The following is a 22,999-nucleotide window of genomic DNA, read 5'->3' as shown; positions in this document are numbered from 1 at the left end:
CACCTCGTGCTGAAGCTGCTGCCACTAGTCATGGCCGAGACGATGAAATGCCAGCAACGTCGTCTGCCAAGGCCGATGCCCAATGTCATAGTACAGAGCATGTAAAATCCAAAACACCAAATATCAGTAAAAAAAGGACTCCAAAATCTAAAATAAAATTGTCGGAGGAGAAGCGTAAACTTGCCAATATGCCATTTACCACACGGAGTGGCAAGGAACGGCTGAGGCCCTGGCCTATGTTCATGGCTAGTGGTTCAGCTTCACATGAGGATGGAAGCACTCAGCCTCTCGCTAGAAAAATGAAAAGACTCAAGCTGGCAAAAGCACCGCAAAGAACTGTGCGTTCTTCGAAATCCCAAATCCACAAGGAGAGTCCAATTGTGTCGGTTGCGATGCCTGACCTTCCCAACACTGGACGTGAAGAGCATGCGCCTTCCACCATTTGCACGCCCCCTGCAAGTGCTGGAAGGAGCACCCGCAGTCCAGTTCCTGATAGTCAGATTGAAGATGTCAGTGTTGAAGTACACCAGGATGAGGAGGATATGGGTGTTGCTGGCGCTGGGGAGGAAATTGACAAGGAGGATTCTGATGGTGAGGTGGTTTGTTTAAGTCAGGCACCCGGGGAGACACCTGTTGCCCGTGGGAGGAATATGGCCGTTGACATGCCTGGTGAAAATACCAAAAAAATCAGCTCTTCGGTGTGGAAGTATTTCAACAGAAATGCGGACAACATTTGTCAAGCTGTGTGTTGCCTTTGTCAAGCTGTAATAAGTAGGGGTAAGGACGTTAACCACCTCGGAACATCCTCCCTTATACGTCACCTGCAGCGCATTCATAATAAGTCAGTGACAAGTTCAAAAACTTTGGGCGACAGCGGAAGCAGTCCACTGACCAGTAAATCCCTTCCTCTTGTAACCAAGCTCGCGCAAACCACCCCACCAACTCCCTCAGTGTCAATTTCCTCCTTCCCCAGGAATGCCAATAGTCCTGCAGGCCATGTCACTGGCAATTCTGACGATTCCTCTCCTGCCTGGGATTCCTCCGATGCATCCTTGCGTGTAACGCCTACTGCTGCTGGCGCTGCTATTGTTGCTGCTGGGAGTCGATGGTCATCCCAGAGGGGAAATCGTAAGACCACTTTTACTACTTCCACCAAGCAATTGACTGTCCAACAGTCCTTTGCGAGGAAGATGAAATATCACAGCAGTCATCCTGCTGCAAAGCGGATAACTGAGGCCTTGACAACTATGTTGGTGTTAGACGTGCGTCCGGTTTCCGCCGTAAGTTCACAGGGAACTAGACAATTTCTTGAGGTAGTGTGCCCCCGTTACCAAATACCATCTAGGTTCCACTTCTCTAGGCAGGCGATACCGAGAATGTACACGGACATCAGAAAAAGACTCACCAGTGTCCTAAAAAATGCAGTTGTACCCAATGTCCACTTAACCACGGACATGTGGACAAGTGGAGCAGGGCAGGGTCAGGACTATATGACTGTGACAGCCCACTGGGTAGATGTATGGACTCCCGCCGCAAGAACAGCAGCGGCGGCACCAGTAGCAGCATCTCGCAAACGCCAACTCTTTCCTAGGCAGGCTACGCTTTGTATCACCGGTTTCCAGAATACGCACACAGCTGAAAACCTCTTACGGCAACTGAGGAAGATCATCGCGGAATGGCTTACCCCAATTGGACTCTCCTGTGGATTTGTGGCATCGGACAACGCCAGCAATATTGTGTGTGCATTAAATATGGGCAAATTCCAACACGTCCCATTTTTTGCACATACCTTGAATTTGGTGGTGCAGAATTTTTTTAAAAACGACAGGGGCGTGCAAGAGATGCTGTCGGTGGCCAGAAGAATTGCGGGACACTTTCGGCGTACAGGCACCACGTACAGAAGACTGGAGCAACACCAAAAACGCCTGAACCTGCCCTGCCATCATCTGAAGCAAGAAGTGGTAACGAGGTGGAATTCAACCCTATATATGCTTCAGAGGTTGGAGGAGCAGCAAAAGGCCATTCAAGCCTATACAATTCAGCACGATATAGGAGGTGGAATGCACCTGTCTCAAGCGCAGTGGAGAATGATTTCAACGTTGTGCAAGGTTCTGCTGCCCTTTGAACTTGCCACACGTGAAGTCAGTTCAGACACTGCCAGCCTGAGTCAGGTCATTCCCCTCATCAGGCTTTTGCAGAAGAAGCTGGAGACATTGAAGGAGGAGCTAACACGGAGCGATTCCGCTAGGCATGTGGGACTTGTGGATGGAGCCCTTAATTCGCTTAACAAGGATTCACGGGTGGTCAATCTGTTGAAATCAGAGCGCTACATTTTGGCCACCGTGCTCGATCCTAGATTTAAAACCTACCTTGGATCTCTCTTTCCGGCAGACACAAGTCTGCTGGGGTTCAAAGACCTGCTGGTGAGAAAATTGTCAAGTCAAGCGGAACGCGACCTGTCAACATCTCCTCCTTCACATTCTCCCGCAACTGGGGTGCGAGGAAAAGGCTCAGAATTCCGAGCCCACCCGCTGGCGGTGATGCAGGGCAGTCTGGAGCGACTGCTGATGCTGACATCTGGTCCGGACTGAAGGACCTGACAACGATTACGGACATGTCGTCTACTGTCACTGCATATGATTCTCTCCCCATTGAAAGAATGGTGGAGGATTATATGAGTGACCGCATCCAAGTAGGCACGTCACACAGTCCGTACTTATACTGGCAGGAAAAAGAGGCAATTTGGAGGCCCTTGCACAAACTGGCTTTATTCTACCTAAGTTGCCCTCCCACAAGTGTGTACTCCGAAAGAGTGTTTAGTGCCGCCGCTCACCTTGTCAGCAATCGGCGTACGAGGTTACTTCCAGAAAATGTGGAGAAGATGATGTTCATTAAAATGAATTATAATCAATTCCTCCGTGGAGACATTGACCAGCAGCAATTGCCTCCACAAAGTACACAGGGAGCTGAGATGGTGGATTCCAGTGGGGACGAATTGATAATCTGTGAGGAGGGGGATGTACACGGTGATATATCGGAGGATGATGATGAGGTGGACATCTTGCCTCTGTAGAGCCAGTTTGTGCAAGGAGAGATTAATTGCTTCTTTTTTGGTGGGGGTCCAAACCAACCCGTCATTTCAGTCACAGTCGTGTGGCAGACCCTGTCACTGAAATGATGGGTTGGTTAAAGTGTGCATGTCCTGTTTATACAACATAAGGGTGGGTGGGAGGGCCCAAGGACAATTCCATCTTGCACCTCTTTTTTCTTTTTTTCTTCTTTGCGTCATGTGCTGTTTGGGGAGGGTTTTTTGGAAGGGCCATCCTGCGTGACACTGCAGTGCCACTCCTAGATGGGCCAGGTGTTTGTGTCGGCCACTAGGGTCGCTTATCTTACTCACACAGCTACCTCATTGCGCCTCTTTTTTTCTTTGCGTCATGTGCTGTTTGGGGAGTGTTTTTTGGAAGGGCCATCCTGCGTGACACTGCAGTGCCACTCCTAGATGGGCCAGGTGTTTGTGTCGGCCACTAGGGTCGCTTATCTTACTCACACAGCTACCTCATTGCGCCTCTTTTTTTCTTTGCGTCATGTGCTGTTTGGGGAGTGTTTTTTGGAAGGGCCATCCTGCGTGACACTGCAGTGCCACTCCTAGATGGGCCAGGTGTTTGTGTCGGCCACTAGGGTCGCTTATCTTACTCACACAGCTACCTCATTGCGCCTCTTTTTTTCTTTGCATCATGTGCTGTTTGGGGAGTGTTTTTTGGAAGGGCCATCCTGCGGGACACTGCAGTGACACTCCTAGATGGGCCAGGTGTTTGTGTCGGCCACTAGGGTCGCTTATCTTACTCACACAGCTACCTCATTGCGCCTCTTTTTTTCTTTGCGTCATGTGCTGTTTGGGGAGTGTTTTTTGGAAGGGCCATCCTGCGTGACACTGCAGTGCCACTCCTAGATGGGCCAGGTGTTTGTGTCGGCCACTAGGGTCGCTTATCTTACTCACACAGCTACCTCATTGCGCCTCTTTTTTTCTTTGCGTCATGTGCTGTTTGGGGAGTGTTTTTTGGAAGGGCCATCCTGCGTGACACTGCAGTGCCACTCCTAGATGGGCCAGGTGTTTGTGTCGGCCACTAGGGTCGCTTATCTTACTCACACAGCTACCTCATTGCGCCTCTTTTTTTCTTTGCGTCATGTGCTGTTTGGGGAGTGTTTTTTGGAAGGGCCATCCTGCGTGATACTGCAGTGCCACTCCTAGATGGGCCAGGTGTTTGTGTCGGCCACTAGGGTCGCTTATCTTACTCACACAGCTACCTCATTGCGCCTCTTTTTTTCTTTGCGTCATGTGCTGTTTGGGGAGTGTTTTTTGGAAGGGCCATCCTGCGTGACACTGCAGTGCCACTCCTAGATGGGCCAGGTGTTTGTGTCGGCCACTAGGGTCGCTTATCTTACTCACACAGCTACCTCATTGCGCCTCTTTTTTTCTTTGCGTCATGTGCTGTTTGGGGAGTGTTTTTTGGAAGGGCCATCCTGCGTGACACTGCAGTGCCACTCCTAGATGGGCCAGGTGTTTGTGTCGGCCACTAGGGTCGCTTATCTTACTCACACAGCTACCTCATTGCGCCTCTTTTTTTCTTTGCGTCATGTGCTGTTTGGGGAGTGTTTTTTGGAAGGGCCATCCTGCGTGACACTGCAGTGCCACTCCTAGATGGGCCAGGTGTTTGTGTCGGCCACTAGGGTTGCTTATCTTACTCACACAGCTACCTCATTGCGCCTCTTTTTTTCTTTGCGTCATGTGCTGTTTGGGGAGTGTTTTTTGGAAGGGCCATCCTGCGTGACACTGCAGTGCCACTCCTAGATGGGCCAGGTGTTTGTGTCGGCCACTAGGGTCGCTTATCTTACTCACACAGCTACCTCATTGCGCCTCTTTTTTTCTTTGCGTCATGTGCTGTTTGGGGAGTGTTTTTTGGAAGGGCCATCCTGCGTGACACTGCAATGCCACTCCTAGATGGGCCAGGTGTTTGTGTCGGCCACTAGGGTCGCTTATCTTACTCACACAGCTACCTCATTGCGCCTCTTTTTTTCTTTGCGTCATGTGCTGTTTGGGGAGTGTTTTTTGGAAGGGCCATCCTGCGTGACACTGCAGTGCCACTCCTAGATGGGCCAGGTGTTTGTGTCGGCCACTAGGGTCGCTTATCTTACTCACACAGCTACCTCATTGCGCCTCTTTTTTTCTTTGCGTCATGTGCTGTTTGGGGAGTGTTTTTTGGAAGGGCCATCCTGCGTGACACTGCGGTGCCACTCCTAGATGGGCCAGGTGTTTGTGTCGGCCACTAGGGTCGCTTAGCTTAGTCATCCAGCGACCTCGGTGCAAATTTTAGGGCTAAAAATAATATTGTGAGGTGTGAGGTATTCAGAATAGACTAAAAATGAGTGGAAATTATGGTTTTTGAGGTTAATAATACTTTGGGGTCAAAATGACCCCCAAATTCTATGATTTAAGCTGTTTTTTAGTGTTTTTTGAAAAAAACACCCGAATCCAAAACACACCCGAATCCGACAAAAAAAATTCGGTGAGGTTTTGCCAAAACGCGGTCGAACCCAAAACACGGCCGCGGAACCGAACCCAAAACCAAAACACAAAACCCAAAAAATTTCAAGTGCACATCTCTAGAATTGACCCCTAAATGTTTCAAGTGGGGCAGCTATAAGCTCGAAAAATGGAGTTTGTCTTATCACATCAGTGTAGATGTGGCTTCATCTGCCTGTTTATTGTAACCCTGCAGCAGAGTCTGACGCTTGGTCTATACAGAGCTTACAATAACATACCTCCCAACTGTCCCGATTTCAACGGGACAGTCCCGCTATTCGGACACTGTCCCGCTGTCCCTCCCGCGGGTCGCAGTGTCCAGCGGGCACGGGGGCAGTTGGGGGAAGCTTTGATCACCCGCTGCTTTGCTCTGCAAAGCAACCGGTGATCACTGAATAGATGCCATGCGCACGCGCACTGCATCTATTCAATGCTGGGAGGGGAGCAAAGGGCTGCCCAGCTGGGAGGGGAGCGCTGGGCATGCCCCCAAAATGTCGAAAACGGGTCTGTGGCGCTTGGGCACGCCCACTCTGCAGATGCCACGCCCCTTCATTGGCAAGCCACGCCCCCTTGTTGGGTCGCGCGGGTCCCTCTTCCTCCCCCTTCAAAGTTGGGAGGTATGTAATAATAATAATAATAATAATAATAATAATAATAATAATCATCATCATCATCATATTGAATTATTATTTTGGAGTGTGCACGTGAAATACACACCTATGTATGGCCATGATACCTTTTTCTGTAATGCACAGAAACACCAGCATGGAGAACTCGTGCTTTATAAACAAGTTACAGTACAAGCATTTACCATGCAAAAAATCACACCTAAATTGTATAGATGGGTATAAACCAGTGACTAGGCCGTGTCTGTCAGGGCAGTGTCTAGGACATTCATGTCAAACTCATGGCCCTCCAGCTGTTGTGAAACTACAAGTCCCAGCATGATTTGCCAGCATACCTTCCACTGATCAGCTGGTAAAGCATTCTGGGACTTGTAGCGTCACAACAGCTGTATGACCATGAGTTTGATAAGCCAGTAACTAAAGGCATGGAGTATAGATAGGGTTACCGCCTCAGCCTCACCCTTTAATTCTGATCACATTAATTACACAGGTTCTGTGGCTGATTAAAACCAGGTGAAATGGAGTCTTGAAGTCAGAACCTGTGTAATTAATATGTGTCCAGAATTACAGCGCTGAGGTGGTAACCCTAAGTCTAGATCAGAGAGTTTGATCTTGTTACCCCTTTGTCCTAGGCAGTGGGTCTCAAAACCAGTACCCGGCCCCAACAAGTCAGGTTTTCAGGATATCTATCAGTGGAAACAGGTGGGATAATTAGTAGGTTTGCCATACCATCCCTTTAAATTGGGATGCTCATAGATTACACAGGTACTGTGGCAGACTAATACCAGCTGAAATGAAGGCTTGAAGTCAGCCACAGAACCTGTGTAATTCATTAGTGTCCTGGTTTAAAGGGATAGTAGGGTAAGCCTAGGAATACATGACCTGTTTGGGCTACTTGAAGTTTGGAGTTGAGAACCACTATCCTAAGGAAATAGAGCCAGGATTCCCCTGCAGCTAGCAGCCGGCAATTTCTCGGGTCTCAGCCCCGAACCAGGGTTGGGAGCCCGGTACTTAGTCCCGGGTTGTTTGCTTTCACATTGAGCAAAATCCTAGGTTGCTGCAGGTGCAATAACCTGGGATTTTGCTTCTAGTGTAAAAGGGATATTTCTGATACTTACGTTTAATTAGTATTGTCATCTCCGCAAAAGTTTATAACGGTGTCCACCTCTTAAAAATAAAATAATGACATAAATAAATATAAACCTTATAGTTTAAACACTGACACATCATCCTAAAGCCGCATACACACGCTGCGATCACAGGCGTGCGCAGAGACTGACTGGCGGGTGCCGCTCCGGACTTCGCCCCCTCCACGGCATTATAGTGTTCTCTCACCTCCCCTGTCCTGGATATAGACTGCTCACCTGGTCCGCTCACCTGGGCCGCCCAGGTGAGCAGTTTATATCCAGGACAGGGGAGGTGAGAGAACATTATAATGCCGTGGAGGGGGGGAAGTCCGGAGCGGCACCCGCCAGTCAGTCTCTGCGCACGCCTGTGGCTGCGATATAACTACTGCATATTGTACCATGTGTATACAGCTTGTGATGCCGATGTGCATTCCCGCAGGGCCGGCATCACAAGGAAAAATAGACTGTGCAGGCAAGTCAGTTTAGACTTGAAAGTGTACAATCTAGTTTCTAGTATAGTTAAAATTGTACATAGCCAATATTGCACCGTGTTTATAGACAATATCAGTGGTTCTGAGCTGCGGGGAGTTCAAAGGAAATCACAAAGTCAAAATCGGTCTTTAGGCAGAATAACACCGTGTGTAGTCCCCTTAACACAGGGGTGGGCAATTATTTCAGCTGAGGGGCCACTTGACATTTCCTGTCAGTATCCGAGGGCCACACACAAAATAGCAGCTCCCCCCACTTGCCAAAAATATAGGGACGTGGCTTCATGTGAACAAAAAATAATACAGATTCGTATTAGGTTGCACAATAGTCTCCATTATTCAAATTGCGCCACTTACACACATTACAGCAGGTAGAGCTCCCTTTTACACAGTACGGAAGATAGAGTCCCCTTTTACACATTGACATTTTATTTAGGATAATTATTGCGCAGCAAGCAAATTATCCAGTGTCTTATGGCCCCTGGGGAAAGGTGTGACACAGTGATAGGACACGGGGAGTGTGACACAGTGACAGAACACGAGGGGTCACAGATAAGACTCGGCACACACACAGTCCAGTCTCCGGGGGCAGCCAGCATCTTCGGGGAAGCTGGACATGCCCCCGGAGCGAAAGAGAAAAGACCCACCAGGCCATGCCCCTTTTAGATAAAACCACACCCCCTTTTTGGGCACCACACTGCTTGAGCCGGGGGGGGGGGGTGTAATAGTACAGAGTGCGCTCCGGGTGTCACGGTGACAGAACATGGTGGGGTTGACAGTGACAGAACACCATGGGGGTGACACGGTGACAGTACACGGGGGGTGTGACACAGTGACAGAACATGGGGGGGGTGACACGGTGACAGAACACGGTGGGGGTAACACGGTGACAGCACACGGGGAGTGACAGTGACAGAACACGGGGGGTGTGACACAGTGACAGAACACGGGGGGGTGTGACACAGTGACAGAACACGGGGGTGACAGTGACAGAACACGGGGGGTGTGACACAGTGACAGAACACGGGGGGGGGGTGACAGTGACAGAACACGGGGGGGGTGACAGTGACAGAACACGGGGGGGTGACAGTGACAGAACACGGGGGGTGACACGGTGACAGAACACGGGGGGTGACACAGTGACAGAACACGGTGGGGGTGACAGTGACAGAACACGGTGGGGGTGACAGAACACGGTGGGGGTGACATGGTGACAGAACACGGTGGGGGTAACACGGTGACAGAACACGGGGGGGGTGACAGAACACGGGGGGGTGACAGTGACAGAACACGGTGGGGGTGACAAAGTGACAGAACACGGGGGTGTGACAGTGACAGAACACGGGGGTGTGACACAGTGACAGAACACGGGGGGGTGACAGTGACAGAACACGGGGGTGTGACACAGTGACAGAACACGGGGGTGTGTGACACAGTGACAGAACACGGGGGTGTGACACAGTGACAGAACACGGGGGTGTGTGACACAGTGACAGAACACGGGGGGTGTGACACAGTGACAGAACACGGGGGTGTGACACAGTGACAGAACACGGGGGGGGTGACAGTGACAGAACACGGGGGCGGTGACAGTGACAGAACACGGGGGGTGACACGGTGACAGAACACGGGGGGTGACACAGTGACAGAACACGGTGGGGGTGACAGTGACAGAACACGGTGGGGGTGACAGAACACGGTGGGGGTGACATGGTGACAGAACATGGTGTGGGTAACACGGTGACAGAACACGGGGGGGGTGACAGAACACGGGGGGGTGACAGTGACAGAACACGGTGGGGGTGACAAAGTGACAGAACACGGGGGTGTGACACAGTGACAGAACACGGCGGTGTGACACAGTGACAGAACACGGGGGGGTGACAGTGACAGAACACGGGGGTGTGACACAGTGACAGAACACGGGGGTGTGACACAGTGACAGAACACGGGGGTGTGACACGGTGACAGAACACGGGGGGGTGACACGGTGACAGAACACGGGGGGTGTGACACAGTGACAGAACACGGGGGGGTGACAGTGACAGAACACGGGGGTGTGACACAGTGACAGAACACGGGGGTGTGACACAGTGACAGAACACGGGGGTGTGACACGGTGACAGAACACGGGGGGGTGACACGGTGACAGAACACGGGGGGTGTGACACAGTGACAGAACACGGGGGGGGAGGGGGTGACACGGTGACAGAACACAGGAGGGTTTGGTACAGCGAGAGCTAAAGATCTCTCCCCCCAAACTAAAAACAGTCTGACGCCACTGTCCGCACACACAAATACACACACACACTCTCACATATATATATATATATATATATATATATATATATATACACACACACACACACACACACACACACACACACACACACACACACACACACACACACACTTTCTCTCACTCACTTTTCCCATTAACTACTGGCTGGCAGTGGCAGGAAGGATGGATCTGCAGCAGTCTGGCTCTTGTCCCGTGTAGCCCCGCCCCCTGAGGTCCCCGTGTAGCCCCGCCCCCTTTTCGGCTGAACACAGCCGTTATCACTGGGGAGTCTGGAGGCAGGAGGAGGAGGCTGCTACAACGCAGCAGCAGCAGGGGAGAGAGGCGCCGCTGGCAGCTTGGAGGTACTGCAGTGCAGAGCAATGACAAGCAGCTCAGCTGGTCGGGCCGCTTGTCATTGCTTGCTGGTGGGAGGCAGTGGGCCGGGCAGGATCGGTTTGCGGGCCGCATCCGGCCCGCGGGCCGTATTTTGCCCACCCCTACCTTAACAGTAGCTAAATTCCTGAGGGTAATTACCAGGGGTGTAGCGAGGGAAGCTCCGGTGGAGCGCGAGCTGCAGGCGCTGGAAAAGTTAGAGGGCGCGTCGCTACCTGCCCACCCCCTCCTTCTGTCCGCTATACTGCGAGCTGCTGTACAGGCAGCCGCAGAGCAGGAGGAGAAGCAGAGGGGGTGTGCACTGTCCCTGTTGTAAACATGGGGGGCGCCCAAAGGAAACTTTCGCCCTGAGCTCTACAAGGTCTAGAACCGGCCCTGTCACCAATTTAGGATTTTTCAATATTTTTTATTTTTAAATGTAACATGCCCCCAATTCAGTACAGGAGATGGGGCGTCAAAACATACCCTTGCTCCAGGCACCATGGCACCTAGCTACACCTCTGGTAATTATTACTACATACTGTACTTCAGGCATTCCCAACCACGCTCCTCAAGGCACACCAACAGTGCAGGTTTTAGTGATATCCAGGCTCCAGCACAGGTGACTTAATTAGTAGCTCAGTTATTTTGATTTAACCATCTGTGCTGCAGCCTGGATATCACTAAAACCTGCATTGTTGGTGTGCCTTGAGGACCGTGGTTGAAAATGCCTGCTGTACTTATTCTTGTATAAAGCTTTAAATTACAACCCACTCAAGAGTCTTAAAATCAATCTGATCTGTACACGATGGGTTAACAGAAGAATGTTTTGCTTGCTTATGGTAACCTGGAGAGCACATCAGGATTCAGGTGGAATTAATCCAGCCCATTACCATAGCCTGATACTATATATTCTAGCTGGCCTGTATGCATTCTGCCAAACAAAGAGAGAGGTGGTTTGTGAGGTTGTAGTGGGAGAGAAGGAGTGGTGTGGTTTGTGAGGTGGGAGAGAAGGAGTGGTGTGGTTTGTGAGGTTGTAGTGGGAGAGAAGGAGCGGTGAGGTTGTAGTGGGAGAGAAGGAGAGTTGTGGTTTGTGAGGTTGTAGTGGGAAAGGAAGAGAGTTGTGGTTTGTGGAGCTGTATTGGGAGAGGAGGAGAACATGACTGAGAAAGGAAAGACTCACATGAATGTTGTCATCATTGGACATGTGGATTCTGGAAAATCCACCACCACTGGTCACCTCATCTACAAGTGTGGTGGCTTTGACCCCAGGTCCCTGGAGAAGCTGGAAGCTGCAGCTGGTCAGGTATGTAGGCTGAAGTCCAAATTTCAGTGGGTAACTACCTAAACTGGATGAATGAGAATTTAATAACATAAGTTGTCCTTGGGGAGGTGTACCAAACCTTTGAGAAATAGTGGAGGTTGCCTATAGCAACCAATTGGTTCCCATTATACCTCTTTATAGAGTGCAATAAAACACTAGTTAGAAGTTGCTATGGACAACTTCTCCACTGTATGTCTTAAGCCTTGATACAGTCACCCCATGTGTCTCATGCAGCTCTCAGCTATTCTTGCCTCTGGTACTTCGCAGGTCTTTTGCCAATCCACACAAAGCCTAATGTTCCTAAGAGGCTCCTGTCCTATACAGTGCATGACTGCTGTGGGATTTCTGTATCAGTTTCCAAAACTCTGCCATTACATTCCAGGTTTTAAGGAGAACCATACTTGAGCACAGGTGACTTAATTAGTACCTCAGTCAACTTGATTTATCCATCTGGACTCTGGCATGGTTATCTTTTATGGCTGGACTGAAATGGTGGGGATTGGGGAAACTCTGCTTTAACTGTATCCTTGGTGAGAGCAAGCCTTCTATGTGTATAGGAAAGACCATTGCTCCATGGATTAATAACCAGTTGTTGCCTTTCTGGGAAGGCTTTATCAACACTCCAGTATTTAGGTTAAAAAGTGTGGAGTCTGCAGTGTAAAGCCACTAGTATGTGTTATCTATTTTGGACTGTTTGGTTGGTGGCTTCCTCACCATGTTACTGTCTTACTACTCTGTAAAGTGTCACCCCTCCCTATACCACCTACCAGTCTATCTGCTTTAAGGTGTGACTGTGTACACACGGTGAGACTTTATTCTTGCAATTTTGACTATATAGTCAAAATAACAAGGAAAGTTAGTGCAAATAACAAGGTGTCAACCACTTTGCGACACTGATGTGGGGTCGGTATTGCAAGGTTAGACAGACTATGCAGGCATGTCAATTTTGGCTAAAAAGTACTTTAGTATAGTCAAAATAGCACATGGCCAATATCGCATAGTCAAAATCAAAGAGCCAAAATATCAGTGTATGCACCTTTAAAGTCATTGGTCTACTAAGCCTTGGGTGGAGATACTTTATCTCCACCTATTCAGCCAATCAGCTCCTAGCTGCCATGTTACAAGCTGTTTGAAAAATGGCAGTTAGGAGCTGATTGGCTGGTACTATGTCTGTCCACTTTATCTCCATCCAAGGCTTAATAAATAGACCCCAGAGTTGGCTTTGTCGCTGCAGTAACCTGAGCACTGTCACCTAAAGTCTTTTGCTACAAAAATGCAGGCCAGATGTTTGCAGTGAAAAACAAGGCTAGAATCTCGGTCAGGATGGGTGATGTGACACACCTCACGCTATGCTACTGTATGCATAGTCCTGACCACATGGGATGCCAGCCTGAGCTTCCCTGACACTGTGCTTCTTAACAAATATACTCCGGCAAATCTGCTCAGGTTTGTCCCCATACAGAGAGCATCAGTAAGAGGTTGGTATTGAGAAGGCTGCAATCTGCATTAGGCTAGGCAGTAGTACCTATTACATCTTGTAAACTAGTGAGGATAGAATGATAGCTTCCTTTGGACAGCTGTCTCTTCCGTATAGGAATCACCTGGGGTGTGTGGTGTTTTGTTCCTCCCCCCCCCCCCCCCCCCTTCTTGAAATCTACTTGGCTTGTGTGGAACTACAAATCCCAGCTTTTCTGTTGAATGTCTGGCAGGACATGCAGGCGACTGTAGTTCTACATTCAACCATGAGTTGCATTGTTCAAATTGGAACATGCTTGCAGTAGGTGAGCTGTAATCACAGCCGACTCGTGGTTTTAGTGTTCTGGTGTTATGACAGGACCACAAACCAAAATAAAGGACAATGACCATTCACAAATATGTGTATATACCATTTAAAAAAACAAAAAAAGGTGATGGTTAAGTAGGTACACCTTTAATACACAAGATACAAAATGAATTTAATTGCTGGCAGTGGAGTCCAGTGGCTTACCTAGTAAGATGACTAGTTAAGGGTAACCGTTGGTAACTATTTCCTTGTGCAATGTGTCTGCATGTTATTGGTGACCTTAATGAACATTTCTCCTAGATTGGGAAGAGCTCCTTCAAGTATGCATGGATCCTGGACAAGCTGAAGGCAGAGAGGGAGCGAGGAATTACCATTGATATATCTCTCTGGAAATTCCAAACTAACAGATACACAATCACCATCATTGATGCTCCCGGACACAGGGACTTTATTAAAAACATGATCACTGGAACGTCTCAGGTAGGGATCTGTGTTGGGGTTGGCTCTGCATGGTTCACCTTCTGGCCAGTCACTAATCCACTCTCATTTCAGGCTGATGTGGCTGTTCTAGTGGTTTCTGCTGCCACTGGTGAGTTTGAGGCTGGTGTGTCCAGAAATGGGCAAACCAGGGAACATGCTCTTCTGGCCTACACCATGGGTGTAAAGCAACTCATTGTGTGCGTGAACAAGATGGATATGACTGACCCACCATACAGCCAGAAGAGGTTTGATGAAGTGGCAAAGAATGTCACTATCTACCTGAAGAAGATTGGGTATAACCCAAACACAATCCCATTTGTCCCAGTGTCTGGGTGGACTGGAGAAAACATCACATCCCCAAGTCCAAAGGTAACTTCTTCCTTCAATGCTCATTGGAGTCCATTTTGGCCTTATAGGTTTAAAGTCTCCTAACATTGTTTCAATATGGCTATCAGGGGTAAGAGTGGAGCCAAATGTAGAAATGCAAAATACATAATTACTGTAACTTCTGTGGTTTCTTTACAGATAAGTGCATAAGACTTCTGGGGTTAGACTTACTAAAGCTTCTAAAAATGAAAAGTGATGGTGTTGCCAGATTGAATATAATGCAATAAAAAAATTATAGCTAGGATCTGCATGCTTTGGGCAACACCAATGATCTAATCTACCCCATGGGTATTTTCTTGTGTATAAGATCCTTGGGCCAATTGCCCAACAAAACTGGGTTATACCAGGGAATGGCCATTCATTAGTTACTGAATAGGCAATTGTGGGACTACAGTCCCAATGTGGTGTCGCCATGACCCTGTGATAACATTCTTGGCCCTTGGTTATCGGGGGACTACTTGTCAGATTTGTGCTAAAATTACCGGTCTCTGGCTAAAAATGTTAAACCACTTAGACCAGTGGTTCTCAACCTCGGTACTCAAGTACCCCCAACAGCTCATGTTTTCCAGGTCACCTAGCTGGTGCACAGGTGTTCATTACTCACTGACACACTTTAAAAGACCCAAAGGTGGAGCAACAAAAATTTAACTTTCCATCCTGTGAGGAGACCTTGAAAACATGAACTGTTGGGGATACTTGAGGACCACAGTTGAGAACCACTGACTTAGACCATAATACCAGTGGGTGACTGTGTCACAGATAAACCATTTAAGCTAAAGGAAGCTTCTTCTGCCTGACCATCACTGCCAACAGTCCTCGGTGTCCATTTATAAATACTATGATCTCTTTTCAGATGAGCTGGTTTAGAGGGTGGAAGGTGAAACGGAAAGATGGATTTGCTAAAGGACAATCTCTTCTGGAGGTGATGGATTCCCTCATTCCTCCAGTGCGTCCATCCAACAAGCCCCTTCGATTACCCCTACAAGATGTGTACAAGATAGGTGGTAAGATTCCATTCATCCTGTCCACAATAAGTGAACATATTGCTGACCCTAGAAATTGGTAGATGCCTTAGAGAGCAAACTACAGTCCTTCTGGCCCCCTTCACATCAATATTCCGAGTACCAGGCCTCGGGCAATCTGCTGCCCAAACTATATGCTACTGCAATTTGTCTGGTAACTGAAAGCAGCTCGGCTACCTGATGTCTCTAAAGCCCCATGTGGAAGGGTAGGGTCTCTTGTTTAAGAATTTTGTGTGGAAGGGGTTCAGTATGATTTACCGATGAATGGGATGCTGGCAATCTGTATACAGACAGCAGTATCCCGTCCATCAGAATCCTGACAGTGCCCCATTTAGCAGCCTAATCCTCCCTTGTGGCCCCTTATGGGACATGACCTCTTGCTAGAACAGTGATGTTCCTGTATGAGTAGTGAAATTGTTCCCAATATTGTACTTGGTTTGCTCAAGTCCACCAATAACTTATCAAAGTCAACATCTAGCATGTTTTAAAACAACTTCTTAACCTTTACACTAGTGTTGGACTGTAGAACCTAGTGGTCTTGTACCTTCTAACTAGTCTAATTCTTGTCTAGAAAGGTCAATAAGTAAATGACAATCTCTATACAGTATTACATATTTCATGCAGCTGTTGCTCTACTGCTTATGTTAATGTACCTTCCTGCTTTCACAAGGAATTGGCACGGTTCCAGTGGGTAAGATTGAGACTGGGATCCTGAAACCAGGGATGAGCATCTCCTTTGCGCCATCAAACTTCACTGCGGAAGTGAAGTCTATAGAGATGCACCATGAGCCCCTGCAGACGGCGTTCCCTGGATATAACATTGGGTTTAATGTTAAGAACATAGCTGTTAAGAATCTGAAGCGTGGAAATGTTGCTGGCAACTCGAAGAGCGATCCACCCACAGAGGCCACCAGCTTCACAGCCCAGGTATCTATCAGTTTAACATCCCCCCCCCCACATCCCCTGGTAAAAACTAACCATTGTTTCAAATACACGACTGAGTAGATGGAGAGCCACATTGTATCTGGGGTGTGGTAGTTTTAATTCTGGTAACACGCGGAGGGCATCTGTTTGCATTAATTCATTTCTCTCCAAGATGATCATACTGAACCACCCTGGCTTCATCAAAGCCGGCTATTCCCCAGTCATAGACTGTCACACGGCTCACATCACCTGCCAGTTCTCAGAACTTCAGGAGAAGATTGATCGGCGGTCTGGCAAAAAACTAGAGGACAGTCCTGCTCTACTGAAGTCTGGAGATTCAGCAATTGTCAAGCTGAAGCCCATCAAGCCTTTCTGTGTGGAGAGATTCTTTGACTATCCACCTCTGGGTAATTATCAGTCTTTACTTATTGGGATTAACCTACACTGGTGGTACAGGTTTTAATGAGAAAATGAATATCCCTTTTACAAGTGGTGCTATAGCCTGGTATTTTGCATGTAAATGCATATCAACCAGGGATTACTACATGTGTGGAGAAACAATCCAGGACTTGGTCCCAGGTCCACGATCCTGCGCCTGACCAGGGTCATGGACCGGAGACCCAGGAACATGCCAGCTTGCTAGACCTGGCAAATTCCCAGGTTGCATTTCTGAAAGCGGCAGTAAAGTCTGGTTTTACAAAAGTAGGTTGCTGCAAGAACACCCATCAGACACAAACTGGTTTAGAAAAAGGATAGCTAGATTCTGGTTGGGTAATGCATCCACTCCTGTACACTTAAGTAACCTTATCCCTAAATCTGCAAGTCGTTTGGAACCAGTACAAGCCAGAGATTCTCTTGCATAGAGGTTACGTCTACAAATCTAAATACTGGCAGAACTCTGCATGGGCAGTGGTCATAAGAGCTTGACCAGGAATGGCAGTTGGTGAGGTGGGTTGATCACTGCTCTTGTCATGCAGAGTTGACTCTGGTTTTTATAAAAAAAAAAAAAGTTATGGCATTAAGTTATTGGCTTTTAGTTATGTGATGGAACAAATCCTTAAGGGTAACTATTTTGGGTCCTGCCAATTTGTAGGATGCTGGGTGTACTAACCTCCGCATGACCTCTTGTCACTATTCTCTACAGGGCGCTTCGCTGCCCGGGATTTGAAGCAAACTGTTGCTGTGGGAGTCGTAAAATCTGTGGAAAGAAAATCAAGGCTTGGCTAAGTGACTTGTCCAGAAATCGTCTGTGCAACAAAGAACCCAAGGAGTTTGGTTCCAGTTAGTGTTTGGAGTGTTCAATATACAATTTAAATAGATCGGCAGGGAACAGTGAAGTGTAACTGTTATGCTGTGGATGTCTTCTGATCATTAAAAGATGAATCCCTACTTGGTGTCTCTAAATGTTGTCCAGCTGGGCTGAGAAGTTGGTCTACAGAAACCATTACTCTTGGTGTGTCTTGAGGATGGACGTTGGGAATGCCTGCGCTAGTTGAAAGTTGGCATAAATTTTTTTTTTTTTGGTGGGGGGGGGGGGGGTTTATATGGGTGAGGTGTGTTTGGGCTGCACCAACTTGAGGTACATCCTGGGAACAGGGCCTAGGGGCAGTAGATATACAAAAGTGGAGAACCTAGGGTGTAAAGCATGTGAACAAATAAGCTGTACTGGATTTATCTGGGACTAGTAGATCGGTTCAAACACTGGAAAGGGACTGCATTTAAGGCTTAAATACTGAAAGCAGAACAATGGTGCAACTTGCAGAATACCCCTTTCACACATGCAGCTACAGTATATCCTGGGTTATTGCACGTGAATGTGATTCAACCCAGGATTTCTACATGGGTAACAGGAAACCACTGGATTGAAGCACCAGATCCATGACCCTGCTACAGACTAGGGTCATGGAGCTGAGACTTTGCCTGCTTGCTAAACCTAGTAAATCCCTAGGCCATGTTTCTGAAAGCAGAATCGGTTATTGACATACCAGTATTTCCAGTCTTGCATGTGGGGGGTGCCACATTTCCCCCCAATAGCCAAAATCATGGGTATGCTGCCATGAAGACCACTACAGTGGTTAAGTGCAACAAGTCTGCCAATACAGGACAGCTTCTAAAACTTCAGGAATAGTGTACACTTGGCGTAACAGTATTGCTATGGAGCACAAGGGCTTAACATGCCCTGACCTTCACCTGGTCAGTGCCTTGTGATATATGTCACACCCATCTATAGGTATGGTTAAGCCTTTATATTAAGGCTGAATGGAGTAAACCGAATCCTACCATAGGGAGTTCTTGAGAGGGGTCATGGTGCTTGAGGGGCTACACATCAAAAGATACTGTACTTGGCTAAAATTTGGAATGGACACTTACAACTGTCGCTTGGTGCTGCACGCCAACTTTCAGGGCAAAAAAATAAAGACATTTGGAACAATCTACAGCTGAATGATGGCTTTTTTTTTTTTTTTTTTTTTTTAATCCCACTTTTTCTGTTTGGCTGAAACTGCCAGTCTTCTGCTTTAGTCGATGGGGGATTTTTGGGAAGGTGTAACTCGGGGTAGAGCAGTGATTTTCAACTTTTTTTTTTTTTTTTTACTTGCGGCACACCAAACAATATTTTAAAATTGCCAAGGCACACCATCAGTTCCTCACAGGAAAAAAAAGAAAACACACACATTGGCCCTCACAGTAAAAACAATAAAGTAAATAAAAATCTACACATACATTGGCCTACACAGAAAAAACAATCCTATTGCTCCCCACATGAATCCTATTGCTCCCCACATGAATCCTATTGCTCCCCACATGAATCCTATTGCTCCCCACATGAATCCTATTGCTCCCCACATGAATCCTATTGCTCCCCACATGAATCCTATTGCTCCCCACATGAATCCTATTGCTCCCCACATGAATCCTATTGCTCCCCACATGAATCCTATTGCTCCCCACATGAATCCTATTGCTCCCCACATGAATCCTATTGCTCCCCACATGAATCCTATTGCTCCCCACATGAATCCTATTGCTCCCCACATGAATCCTATTGCTCCCCACATGAATCCTATTGCTCCCCACATGAATCCTATTGCTCCCCACATGAATCCTATTGCTCCCCACATGAATCCTATTGCTCCCCACATGAATCCTATTGCTCCCCACATGAATCCTATTGCTCCCCACATGAATCCTATTGCTCCCCACATGAATCCTATTGCTCCCCACATGAGAAATAAAATAACAAATATTATCAGCTGTCCTCCTCCCTGTCCCTCAGTGGTGGGGATTGTTCATAGTGGAGTGCAGTGAATACGGAGCAGCGGTCAGGCAGGTGTGGATGGGCAAGGAAAGCTGTGTATGCAGGCGGGAACTGGAAGATGTGTAATTGTGTATGTGGGTTGGCTGGGTGGTGAGATGTGGCGGCTGTGACCTATGATATCACATAGTTTTCAAGTCATAGGTCATAGCCGGAGCATGACTGATTCTCTAAGAAGAGCCTGGGACAACAGTTCACTCTGAAGGTGCAGGAAGCTGCTCTGGCTCCGTGGCACACCTTGCAACTGGTCGCGGCACACTTATGTGCCACGGCACACTGGTTGAAAAAGCCTGGGGTAGAGGATGAACTAAGACTGGAGGGTTTTAGTTTAGGGCCTTGGGTTAAGGCTTTTCAGAAAGCTACAATTTTTTTTTTAATCTCTTTTGTAGTGAGATTTGCCCTATTTTAAAGAGGAGTTTCCAATTTGTTGCTCCTGCACAGTGTATATAGGCGCTTGCAGGGGGTGTACACTGGCTTCACAAATATGACGTCTCCTATGTAATCTCCTGATGCATTGGGGATGTTTTGGAGATGGCAGTGAGATACTGAGGTCTCATTTTTGCTGTGGTCACGGCAAGTCCCCTGAGACTCAATGAGTCTGTATGCGAAGTGCTACAATGTAGCAGCTGCAGATTTATTTTGAAGAAAAATAAAAAAATTCTGGTCTGTGTACAGACAAGTCACACACACACTATACAAGCGTCCTATCACATTTACTCAGCATAGCCTCCTCGTGCGTCCTAGTTGCATTGCGTTTATTGGGTGAGTCAGGAGGAGATGGCAGAAAGCAGTTTGATGCCCAGGATATGGGACAAGGAGAGCATCCAGGAAGATCAATTTGGGGCTCATCGGCATAGGGATCTCTCCATACAGATGAAGCGTATGGTAGTGAGATTCTGTTTTCCCCCTCCCCCGGAGGGAGAATAAATAGCGTGGTGAGCGCAGCAAGCCCGCAAGGGGCTCTTTTGCGCTTGCCCTGCTTCTGGCATCCGGGGTCGGGATTCTGACCGCTGGGATGACAGGCGCTGGTATATTGATACCAACCCCTTTTGTACATGTGACATGTATGGCTGCATGCACAGGTTTTCGGTAGAGACTGCAAAATGTTCTCTGGCATTTTTTTTACGTTTACTGTTCTTTACACCAGAGGTTCTCAAACTCTGTCCTCGGGGGCACACACAGTGCATGTTTTCCAGGTCTCCTCACAGAATCGCAAGTGAAATAATTAGCTCCACCTGTGGACCTTTTAAAATGTGTCAGTGAGTAATTAATACACCTGTGCTCCTGCTGGGTTACCTGGAAAACATGCACTGTGTGGGGTCCTGAGGACCGAGTTTGAGAACCACTGGTTTAGGGCATAGGATCTCAAACTTGGTCCTCAGGACCCCACACAGCGCATGTTTTCCAGTTCTCACAGAATCGCAAGTGAAATAATTAACTCCACCTGCGGACCTTTTAAAATGTGTCTGTGAGTAATTAATACACCTGTGCACCTGCTGGGTTACCTGCAAAACATGCACTGTGTGTGCCCCTGAGGACAGAGTTTGAGAACCTCTGCTTTACACAATGGAGTTGTAACACTTTATTGGAACTTCTACCACTGAACAATGCAAACATTCTACTGTCACTTTTTTTTTCTTAGTTAGAAGACCAGATGACGTATTACATTGATAACATTCTTTGTAAGACCCTATTAGTCTTGGCCCGGGCAGGGCCGGCAACAGAAATGTTGGGCATGTATATGTATGTTCCCTCCCTGGGTGTCCACGACACCCATAGAGGGAGAATAAATCAGTGGCCCAAGCGTAGCGAGGCACCGTGCCCACAAGGGGCTGCATTACACTCTCCAGCCCTGTCGGGATTGTGCTGGTCGGGACCCTATCCAGCGGGATTTCGTACTGATCCCAAGAAAGTATAAATATATATATTTATCTATACACATCTCCTATAAAATAGCCCTGATCTGTGACTGAGTGGATAATGCTGGGTGTGGCTAGGAGCTCTCATTGGGTTAGCAGCAGGTCTATCACTCCCAGTCCACAGCTGATTGGGTGAGAAACACCCTCTCACACAGGTTACATCCAATGGGAGGCTCTGCCCTTTGGCTGCTGTGTGTTCTCCGAGCAGGAGTAACAATGGGGCTGATGGAGCTGCAGCTCCAGGTCCACACCCCAACAATTTATACATAAAAATCGCTACAAATTTGAAAAGGGGGTGTGGCCATGCCCCTTTTATTATACTTTCAATGAAAGTTTGGCAAGCCAAAAATCGGTACAGACCATAAAAAAAAAAAAAAAGGTCCTGTACCTGCCAAAAAGGTGCAGCTGGAGGGTATGCCATTGTATCTGCAGCAAGGCTCTGCACTGTAGATAGGATGCTGCAGTAAAAGGATTTTTACTTTTCCCTATGTTCTGCTGCCAGTCCGCCTGCCCCCTCCGGCATCAACAATCCCCACTCCCTAGCCGCAGCGCAGGTGGAACAAAAGCTGCTGCGGCCACTGCTATAGATGTGTATGAAAGGGGCACAGCGGAAGGTTTTCATAGTCCTCCATGCGCCGCATACTCTGAGACCCCTCTGCATGTGATGTCACAGAAGTGCCTCCCCGCCATAGACACGCCTAGATCCCCAGAGGCCCTGACTCCGCAACACAGCACCTGGGCTGCAGGCCTGGAAGCCCTGAGATGGCTAATGTAACGGATAGAGTGGGTGATATCGCGGAGGGTAATGTCTGGACGCCAGTGGCGTGCGGTGAGCTCAGTGGCTGGTGAGGCACTGCAGCCATAATGTCTGCTGTGTCCCGCCGATGCGCGCCACCGCACCCAAGCCAATGCCTGCTACCACAGCTGTCCCTGGGTCAGTGGGAGACCAAGAAAGGCAGTGGGCGATTCCAGGGAGAAGGAGTGGGTGACAGCAGTGGGTGATGATAGGGAGAAGGTGTTGCCAGTGAGAGGGTGATAACAGTGGGTGATGCCAGGGCAAGGATGACAGCAGTTTGTAACAGGGAGAGGGGGACAGCAGTGGGTGACGCCAGGGAAAAGAGGATGCCAGGGAGCTGGTGACAGCAAGAGGATCACAGGGAGAGGGTGACAGCAGTCTGTGCCAGCTGTGGGTCACAGGAAGAGGTTGATGCCAGGGAGTTGGTGACAGAAGAGGGGGAGAGGGTGACTGCAGTTGGCACCAGCTGTGGGTGACAGAGAGAGGGTGATGCCAGGTAGATGGTGACAGCAGTCGGTGCCAGCTGTGGGCAACAAGGAGAGGTTGACAGGGAGAAGTTGACGCCAGGTAGTG

General features: G+C 48.3%; 1 protein-coding gene across 1 annotated transcript; it reads left to right on the top strand.

Annotated features, from left to right (window-relative positions):
* Nucleotides 1-11,364: 11,364 nt before the first annotated feature.
* On the top strand, nt 11,365-17,787 carry LOC134928776 (elongation factor 1-alpha). The gene is made up of 7 exons (XM_063924776.1): nt 11,365-11,784; nt 13,886-14,065; nt 14,138-14,434; nt 15,306-15,456; nt 16,145-16,401; nt 16,571-16,805; nt 17,543-17,787. Exons 1-7 carry the CDS (start codon nt 11,638-11,640, stop codon nt 17,623-17,625), a joined length of 1,350 nt encoding a protein of 449 aa, XP_063780846.1. The 5' UTR covers nt 11,365-11,637; the 3' UTR covers nt 17,626-17,787.
* The last annotated feature ends 5,212 nt before the right edge of the window (nt 17,788-22,999 follow it).

This window comes from Pseudophryne corroboree, chromosome 5, assembly GCF_028390025.1.
Source record: "Pseudophryne corroboree isolate aPseCor3 chromosome 5, aPseCor3.hap2, whole genome shotgun sequence".
NCBI classification, from domain to species: Eukaryota; Metazoa; Chordata; class Amphibia; order Anura; family Myobatrachidae; genus Pseudophryne; species Pseudophryne corroboree.
This window is presented reverse-complemented; position numbering and strand designations above follow the sequence as displayed.